Source organism: Microtus ochrogaster, linkage group LG1 (assembly GCF_000317375.1).
Source record: "Microtus ochrogaster isolate Prairie Vole_2 linkage group LG1, MicOch1.0, whole genome shotgun sequence".
Lineage (NCBI taxonomy): Eukaryota > Metazoa > Chordata > Mammalia > Rodentia > Cricetidae > Microtus > Microtus ochrogaster.
Window position 1 is genome coordinate 28,303,832 of NC_022027.1, and position 10,659 is coordinate 28,314,490.

The 10,659-nt window shown below is 40.0% G+C and overlaps 1 protein-coding gene across 2 annotated transcripts in view; it reads right to left on the bottom strand.

Annotated features, from left to right (window-relative positions):
* The window catches only part of Corin (corin, serine peptidase), a 186,708-nt gene that overhangs the window by 116,803 nt on the left and 59,246 nt on the right, over window positions 1–10,659 (bottom strand). For both annotated transcript variants that reach the window (XM_005359323.2, XM_005359322.2), the window contains exon 5: window positions 4,590–4,774. In XM_005359323.2, the coding sequence (XP_005359380.1) occupies window positions 4,590–4,774 (185 nt within the window). The remainder of the gene's footprint in view (window positions 1–4,589; window positions 4,775–10,659) is intronic.

The window sequence follows — 10,659 nt, forward strand, 5'->3', positions numbered from 1 at the left end:
GTAACTTTAATTCTTGCTTGATACCTGTTTTGTATAACTTTACTATATTAAACTTAAAACCTTCCTTTTTATTTAAACAGAAAAGGGGAAATGGTATGGAAAGTCCTTCTGTATATGTATTGCTTTTATTGGTTAATGACTAAAGAAACGTCTTTGACCTGTAATAGGTCAGAATTGAGGTAGGCAGAAAAACTAAACTGAATGCTGAGAGAAAGTAGATAGAGTCAGTGAGAAGCCATGTAGCTGCTGCAGGAGACAGATGGGCAAGAACCTTGCCAGTAAACCACAAGCCTTGTGGTAAAATATAAAATAATAGAAATGGGTTAATTTAATATATAAGAGCTAGCTAGAATACACTTAAGCTATTGGCCAAGCAGTGTTTTAAATAATATAGTTTCTGTGTGATTATTTTGAGTCTGAGCAGCTGGGAACAAACAAGCAACCTCTGCCTACAGGGAATACTAAATACTAAGAGAAGACATTTGGAAAATCCTCCCAACTATGAGCTTTGGGTCAATTAAAGCCAAAAATTAGAAAGAAGAAAATAACATAAATATAAATTAAGGAAATACAAATTAACCATACAATAGAAAACATGCAATAAGCCAGAAAAAGATTCATTGAAAAGGCAGCTATAATCTGTAAGTCTCTAGCAAGTCTTACCAAGAAAGAGAAGATCACCAATGTCAAAATGAAAATAGCATTATTACCATATAGTCTAATAGAAAGAAAACTAGATCATCTTAACAAACATAAAGAAAGCATTTGGTAAAATATAAAACCATTTATGATCAAAAGGAGCTATATTATACAGAACAAGTATATTGTCTTTATTTGTTTTTATATATTTAGAAAATAACACACACACACACATATATATATATATATCAACAATAAAAGTAAAAGATGCCAGAGACCATGACTTTGAGAGAGCAATGGGTATACATGGGAGGGGTTAGAGAGAAAAAAAAGAAAGAGGAAAATAATGTGATTATATTTTGACTTTAAAACTTTAAATTAAAAACAATGATGCCAACCTAGTGCCACTTGGGAATAAGAAATCTCAATTAAGGAATTGTCCAGATCAGACTGGTCAGCATCCATGCCTGTGATACATTTTCTTAGTTTCAAGTTGATGTAGGAGGGACAGCCCACTGTGGGAAGTGCCACTCCTAGGCAGGTGAACCTGAGATATGTAAGAAAAATAGCTGAGGAAGCCTGAGGGAGTAAACAAGAAAACAACATGCCTCCATGGCCTTTACTTTGGTTCCTGCTTTGAAGTTGCTTCTTGAGATTCTGCTCTAACATCCCTCAGTGGTAGACAGTGATTTGAAAAGGTAAGCCAATTAAAGCCTCCCTTTCCCAAGATAAAACTGCAAGTAGACGTTCCCAAATCTAGCTAAGAGTATCCACTGGATCTTTCCATATACAGTAATACCCTATTGCTGAACCACATACTTGAGTCCTAGAACTTGGAAAATACCAATCTGGTACTCACCTGAAAGCTTCATCCCCAATGGCTAGCTTTCATAGTGATGAAAGGTGCTATGTATGCTACCATAGGAGAAAAGTAATATCAGTCTTCCCCAACTGTGAGCCCTGTGAGCTACAGCAATGACTGTCCTGGAAAGGCATGCCCACTGGAGCAACAGGGGCATGAATGTTATGGGAGTGACAACTACTTTCTGATTGGAGTTAAAAACCTGCTCCACAACATGAATCTCATACCTAGCACTACAGTAGAGACAAATAACCTGTGGCTAAACAGATCATAGGCCTTAGGAGAGAACCTACTATTGTTATTCTCTAAATGGACTTGTTAAAATTATTCCTGATAACTACTTACTTTTATGCCCAAAGACCAGTGCATCCCTCAGTTCTCATCAGAGAAGCTTCTTTTTGCAGTGATGGAGATTAACACAAAGATTCACACTGGTCAAGGTTCAAACAAAAGGAGGCTGCTGAGTACTCAGCCTTCAATGGAACATTCATGTCATACCCCTACTCCAGATCATTGTGGAAGAAGGGGTAGGGAGACAGTGAGAGCCAAAGGCAGTGAATGACTACAAGGAAACCATGTTTTCTGAACACATCAGGGAAACTGCAAATATGGACTCAAAGTGGTTGTGATACACACATAACAACCAAGCAAGCTTAATCCAGACCAAACCCCAGCATTAAGTAGGGAGGCAGGTATGAAGTCTCACTCCTAGATGAAGTGTTATTGGCAGTTGAGAGGTACTGGAAGTAGAGTTCATTTTCTTTAAGGATCTAGCACCTTGTAGGTTGACCACATTCCAATGGATGGCGACACACCCAAGAGCACACGGGCATCAGAAATCAGACTCAGTAGATTATTTTTTAAATGAAGACACAAAGTTGGGGGGGTGGGGAACAAATGGATCTCAGAGGAGTTGAAGCAGGAGGAGTGAATATGATCAAAGTACATCATATGAAAATTTCAAATAATTAATAAAAAATAATAAAGAGAGAAAGTTTGCTTCTGTTCTATGTACAGAAAAGAGAAGCATACATGTTGAAAATGTGGAATCTCAGTCAGAGATGTTGGCAATACATCTGCCCAGTAAATACCAACTGCATTACTCAGCTTTGCTCTACTACAAAATCTCAAAATGCCTGCCTAAGTAAACAGTCTAAATGGAGGAGAGATTTGTTTCACCTCAGAGTTTCAGATTTTGGTGTATGGTCACCCACATCACTTTGGGACTAATAAGAGGTAAAATATATGGCAAAGGCACATGGTAGATGAGACTGTACACCTCATAGTGGCTGGATAAAAAATAGAAAGGAGGGGCTAGAGTCTCAATACCCACTTCACTTCAGAGACTAGATACCAGACACCCAACTTCATTCTACTGTGCTCTACCTCTTAAAAGTTCCAGAGACTCTCAACAGTGCAACAGGCCAATAGACAAATGTTTAGCAAATGAGTCTTTGAGAAACATTTCAAATCAAAACCATAATGAGGTATGTCCATGCTACATATGAAACTGTACATTAATGAGACCATTGGGGCATGGACAAATATTTGTACCACAGAATGGATATTGAAACAGTTAAACATTTTTAAAAATACGATCAAATTTCTCAGAGAAAGACAACTTAAAATCACAGTGAGATGCCTTAATGCTCTCGCCAAAAATGTAAAAATGCGAGAGACTAAAAATGCCAATGTCAGTAGTGAATGGGAACAACCTGACCTTTTACACATAGATGACAGGAGTATAAGTCCATACTGATGTATGATGCCCCTCTGTATGCTGTGAATATGTGTTATTGCCATTGGTTAATTGTGGAAAGACGTTAAAAGAAATCCCACGCTAGCTCAGAATTGAGAAATAGATGGTTATTTATTTAGGGTAAACTCACAAATCAGTATCCTCTGCTTGAATGGAGAACAGAAACCAAATCCAGCAACTGGAAAGAGCGCTGATGCATGCCCTACATTGGCTTATATAGTATAAGAGGCCACGCCCCAGTGGGAGGGTAACCACTGGCTGTAAGACTTCCTACAGCAGTTAATAAAGGGGCTGATTTGGCCAATAGCCAGATAGAATAGAGTCAGGCAGGATATCCAAGCAAAGATAAAGGGAAATAGAAGGTGGGGTCACTGCTGGAGGAATAAGATGCCAGAGCATTACCGGTAAGTCACAGGGCACATGGCAATATACAGATTATTAGAAATGGCTTAATTTATATGGAGAGCTAGTCAGTAAGAAGCCTGAGCCATAAGCCAAACAATTATAATTAATATTAAACCTCTGAATGGTTATTTCATATGTGCTTGTGGTGACTGGCAGGCGGGAGAAAAAGCACTCCAGTGGGACCAGATGGGACAGAGAAAATACCTTCAGCTAAAGCAATATCATATAACTAGTTTAGAGAACTATTTTGACTGAACAAGCCCACAACTACGTTTAACCAAAGATATGCGCAAAAATAACAACAGTATTGTTCTTCATCATAACTGAAATTTCCCGTAGCCCAAATATTCACCATTACCAGATTAGAGAAATACATTGTTGTATAATGGAGTATTAGGTGCATTGCATGCAGTGAGAAGGAAGGAACTTACAATAAACATAATGCATTGCTCAAGTATAATGTTACATATTAAGGCAGTGAGAAGGAATGGGACCTGCAATAATTGCAATGCATTGCTCAAGTATTAGAACAGTGCATGCAGTGAAAAGGAATGGAACCTGCAGTAAACACACTGTGTCGCTAAAGTATAATGTTGAGTAAATGCAGAAAGATACAAAGCTATCATGCATTTTAAAATTATATATATATATATATATATATATATATAATTATTTTACTTATATGAAGTTCTGTAATAAGCAAAGCTGGTCAGGTGATAGGAGTCCACACAGAGATTTCTTTGGCAAAAGTGAGACAATTAAGAGTGTTATTGAGGGCGCTTTTAGGTGTTGTTAGTGCCCTGCTTCTTAACCTGGAGTCTTCTCATTTTTTTTAAAGCACACCAAACTGCACACCTGTATGTTGATATTTCTGAGCAGGTAGAATATCCGAATAAAACTTTCCAAGGAACCACAGGCACTTACATTGCATTCCATGTTCCTGTTGCAGTGAGAAGCAGGTCTTGCTGACACTGTTGTTGCTCTCCGTGTGGTCTCTAAACTGAGAGCATCTGAGGGAATCTGGCCAGGAGGAGTTCACCATCCCCAGGACAGATTCACATCCTTCTTTTGCAGCCTCACAGAAAGATCTACAGGGAAGGAGGCCACGCCTAAACAGAGAGAAGAGGGGAGTTAATATCATATAGACCAGGTCTCAAGACTATAATAATAATATTAAAGCTAGCCAGCAGCAAGTTAATGTGGGCTATTAGCTTACGTTTCTTATCTACAGTCAGCAACTTAAACTTCCATATTCAGTCCCAGGGCAATTTCAGCCATCCAATTACATGGTTTCTGAAGAGAAGAAGCTAGTCTCGCAGCACATAATGTAGCACTTCCCCAAAATGATTGTTCTTAAGCTTCTAGTGTTAAAATATACTGGTCAACAAAAATGAAAAAAGGAGGGCCCCCTAATTTGAAAGATCAAAAGTAGGTCAAAAGGTATATTACACTCCATTTTATCTTTCCTTTGAGAAATCCAAACTATCTCTTAGAGGTAAATAAAGAAAACTGTTCTTTGTCCTCCCTGGCTTTCATGGAAACTCATACAGACAAGTTGCAACTCAGAAAAATCTAGTAAAAAAAAAAAAACAAAAAAAACCTTATCAAACTTCTGTTTTGTATTCTGCCGAGTAAAAGATGTGAGCCACTGTCTGTTAATGGTCAAAGCAATGACGCCTCAGAAGCTTGCCCTCATCCTTCTTGCCTGCAACCAAACCCTCCAAGACCCCAGGTTTGCTCAGGAATGTCAACTTAAGTGCTAACAGTGGTCTGGCCTTCTCTCAGAGAAATGGCCTTCTCAGGCTCACAGCTGTTGGTCTGGATCTTTCATCCTTGCCATTCTCTCTGCCAAAGACATGTCGAAGGACTTAATGGAAACTGATAAAGAAGTGGAAACTTATTGAATCCCATCAAAACAACTATTTCAAATCTTGATATCACAGAATTATACGTTTGAACACTGTGATAAACATTTCCTGGGAAGCACAGACCAGTGAAGATTCTGAGATAGAGTTGAATGTCACACACTTGTTACTACTAACTTCCCGATTGCAGAGGTAAGAAGAGAAAGCATGTGTGTGAGCTTCCAGGTCTTGAGCTATACACCATCTAACAATGTCTGTTCTCATATGATAACTGGGCTTTACATACTCTTTGATCAGACAAGCTTGGATAGCATACCCCCTTTGACCCATAGACTACAGAAAGAGGAGGGGATCTACCATCAGGGATTACACTGGGTCTAACATGGCCTATGAAAGCCTTGAAGGAGAGATTTTCTCACATCTAAGAAGTGGAGGAGTTCTCAACATTTACAGTGTGTGGTCATACTCAGTGTGTTGCCCATGCTATTGATCCTAGATTTTTCATTTTCTGCCCTTACTTTGAGACAAGATCTCACTAAGTTGCCCAAGCTGGCCTTGAACTCATTCCATAGCCCAAACAGACCTTTAAACTTGTGATCATCCTGCATCAGCCTGCCACGCTGCTGGTATTACATGCCTTCACCAGCAAGCAGCCCTCAACAAAAACATTCTAATAAAAAAATACTTTTTGGTCTTTAAAAAGTCATACTAAAAAATTACCTTTTAAAATAACCTATTTAGGTTAATATGTAACTAAATTTGATGGTGAAGGTACAGAAAGAGAAGTTTTGCATTTGAACAAGTTACATTGAGAACATGGATTGGTCCTGATAGCCATTCAGGAACATAGTGTGTTAGTGCTTCTATTGTTGTGATACAACACGTAACCATAGCAACATATAAAAAAAAGCATTTAATTTGGGGCTTATGATTACAAAGAGTTAGAGCCCGTGATGGTAGAACAGAGGCATGGAAGAAGAAACAGTTGAGAGCTCACGTGGTAGATCCATAAGTAGAAGGCAGAGAGAAGTAACTGGAAAAGGTGAGGGTTTCCGAAACCTCAAAGCCTGCCCCCAAGTAACAGACCTCCGTCAGCACTCAACCTCAACCCTTCCCAAAGAGCTCCACCAACTGGACCAATATTAAGACTAAGTATTTAAACATATGAGCATATGCAGCCATTTTTTGCTCAAACCGCCATTAGATATTTGTAGACGAGTAGACAAGTCTTCCCAGAGGTTATGGGAACTTCTTCCATTCTGAGGCCACTTATTCTTCACCTCGTGTGTCTTTTCTCAGCCTCATCCAGGGCAACAGTGATGAGGAGGTTTCACACAAGGACCCAGCAGCCCTTTGTCATGTCCTTAGTCTTTAACTCAGAAACCAGCCCATCATCATGGACCCTGACACTCTACTATGCTCATTTTCCCAAGACCCCCCACCCCAAACCCTCCCCTGGATCCTCTGCTACTGTCTGACCTTGAGACAACAGTTCATTCATGCTTAGACTCAGTTTCCCCACTTAAAAAGTGAGGGATTTGCAGGAGCTCGAGTTTGGGCTAGTTCCCATAATTCTTTTATTATGAAGACTTTGTAAATTTAAATTCATTCTTTAGAGCATATTTCTCAGAGGAGCACTGAGGCCTTGATAACCCCATCATTCTTGCTGAACTGTAAGAAGAAAAGGACATTCTTCTCAAGGTTTGTGCTAGGGAGATGTAGAAATACTAAAATACCATCAGACCGTCTGTTCTAAAATTAGTGCCTAGGGAAAATGTCTAGAGTGTTTCCAAATAGGTCTCCTAAAAGGCATAACCGACAGAAACCCACGAGTTTTACATCTCTTGACTGGGATATGTGAGCTAGGGGTAGAACATTAACAACTATGAGCCCTTGCACACAGTGAGCAAATAAGGAGCCATTTATTCTTGCTTAGCCTGAACTTCGGCTGGCTGTGAGGGGTGAATGTGTTTTGCTTTTCATCACAGGGGCAGGGTGGTGAGACAGCCTACACTATTTTGGAATATAAGTATCTATATCCAAGCAACAACGCATTGGCAACTGAAAAACAGTGCTCAACACAAGGGAAGGTCCACTTGGGCTATCAGAATGACTATTTTAGAAAGCGTGATTGTTCTTAATTGATGTGTGAAGTACATTTGGTGTGCTGCAAAAAAAAAAGTCTCCGACGCCTTTCCACTCAAGTGAAAGCGGAGAATTCTGATGTTCCTCTACAGCTGCTCATTGACACATTTGATGAGTGTGGAAATATGCTACCCCAGAGTAATAATAAGGACTTACAGTATATTCACTAGGAAGGATGTTTTTAAATAATTAACCTACCAAGAATTTTTTTTGTTTTATCTATAACTTTATTACTGAATTTATTTCCAGGAAATTTTATTATGATATATCTAAAAAATATAGATGTTTATCTAGAAAATTTTTATAATAGTCATAAATGTAAATTTACTGAATAGGCTAGAGCTACAAAATAAACTGAGGGCCACTAGGCTTTTAAGTGTTATAAATCATGTTTTTGTTTTTGAAAACATTTTCTTTTCAATTTGAGCTATTGTTTAGCAATACTTCATAAAAATTCTTTGAGAATTTCACATAACCACCATTATGCAATATCTTCAGATCAAGCTCATCCCTCACTTCTCCCTCTGTTGCCTTCCAGATCTACCATCACCTCCTAACCCCAATTTTGTGTGGTAATTTTGTTTTTAATAAGCTACTGAGTCCAATTTGTGCAATCCAAATACTGCTGAATTCAGAGCCGTCCACTGGAGTGTGCTTGATGCACTGCAGACCCCCAATGACATCAACTGTTCACAGATCCTCAGAGGTGAGATCTCAAGAATCTCCTTCACACTCTACAATAGATGGTTGGCTGGCTTGGTCCTGGGCAGGTAGCCACAGCTGCTGTGGGGTGGTGACTACAGAGATCACACCAAGTCCAGAAGACACTGTTTTGCTTGGGTCCTCTCTTGACCTCTGACTCTCCCGTTCTTTCTCTCCGTTTTTACAGGATGGTCCTTGATTCTTGGCTGGCGTGGGGAGCTGTGATAACAGACGGTCCACTTGTGGCTGAGCCTGCCACAATCATTATCCTCTTCTCTGCATGCTGACCAGCCACCATCTGCCTTAGCCACCATCAACTACTCGAAGAAACTTCTCTGATGAAGTCTAAGAGCTGCACTAATTGATGGGTATGGAGATACAAAGTCAGAGAGCAGTTTGCTAACTTATCTATCCACTGGAGAGAACAATAATAGCAGGCTCAACCCCTCCGGTCTATGAGATCCCTTAACCCAGGGTTCTAGGTCAGATTTACAATTGGAGCCATATGTTTCCTCCCATGGAGCAGAAAACACTTAGTTACCCCCATAGCGTTCTTGCCACTATTGCACCCGCGGCCTATCTGGTAACACTGCTCATTGCTGCAGTAAACAGAGTTCACAGATGGGGAAGTTTCTTGCTTCTGCCCTCCCCTACTACCAGGTGCTACATAGATGCTTTCCCTTGGGTCCCCCCAAAAACAATCATTTCATATAACTATACTTAGGGGAAAAAAAAACAAGAAATTAACAGTAGTCCAATGCCTTTTGAGACAAATGTCCTCTTTAAATACTGTCAAATATCCCCATTCAGAATCTCATCGTGCAGTTGTCAGATTCTATTTTTGATGAGCTAGGCTTAAAATATATTAGGAGAACTTCAGACTTAAAACTCTTTTTTATGGGTGTGGGAGGATGATTTGCAGTGGAGAGAACTTAAAGCATTACCCATGATCTCTGCCTTCTACTGCTCCTACCTCTGAAAGCCCCTCTCCTGACTATATGCTGGCCTGTGGACTTACTCCAACCATAGAAACTAGCAGGATGCCATCTGATTGCTGAGCTACATAGAACTGTGAGTTCTATCTTATTCACACCCCACCACTCTCTTGCTGGCTTTTACAAAGCAAGTTGCCATACATATTAAGGAAACTACATGGTTGGCCTTGAGGCGCTACAGGCTGCAACACTTTATGGTAATTACTTAGCCATCTTTTCTTGAGAAATTTATCAGAGCCAGGGCCTTTGGTAAATATTAAGCCAAAATTCAAGGAATTTGGGGATTATCGCTTTGTGAATAAATTGGCTGTTTTTGCTATAGATTTTCGCTGTAGCTGACTCCCTTTCTGTTATGTCTTTGGGAATTAGTTCCCACAGCTCAGAACTTTTTCCTATGCTTTTGGGGTTCACTGATCACATTCCCCTAGCTACATGTGAGAAGAGTTTCCCACTGCCAGACCTTCGTTCTTTTCTTTTAGGTAAAAGCAGAGATCTGCCTTCCTGCGATTACCTATCAGCAGGCATTTGGTCAGTATTTAGGGTGCAGGCAAGAGCATTACATTTAGGATATACACAGCTATCCAAGGACACAGAATTACTACTTGCCCAAAGCTGCTGATTCATAGCTTCTCAGATAGATAGAAGAATAAGCTGCCCTGGTTTTACCTCACTGAACAGATTCCTACCTCCTTACGCACACTTTCGCCTCAGTTTACTGATGATTTTAGTTCAGGAAATTTAATGCTTGTGCTTTACTCTCGAGGACAGCAGAAGAGATGATTAACTGCAACCCAGAAAAAGACTTTCTTCCTGCTGATGTCATAGACCCACAATGCCCAGGATCAGAATGGCTGATAACAGCATACCATGGAACTGATCATTTGGAGGCCTGGGTCTCCTCTTGTTTCTACTGCTTAGAGCAATATATGTAAACTCTGGACCTGATGGCGTGTAGAAATTGCAGCGTCTGTTGAATGTGCTAATCAGATCAGAAGCCATTAGCTTCCTCCTGACTGTTTATGTAGGTTGCCTGGTTACCCACCATCCATCTCAGCATGCTGGGAGAAAGCAAAACAAAACAAAAAATGTTGCACACTGATTTAAAGAACAATCCGTGGCTTATTCATAATTTTACTGAAAATAAACCTTTTAGCTCTTTATCTACTACCTAGCAATGCAGCATAGCACACTAGCCTTCTGTTAAGGAGTTCACCAGATATGCACTAGCCACTCCTACCCTTGAATTGACAACCAAGGCTAGCCCTCTCCCTCTCCCTCCCCCCCCCG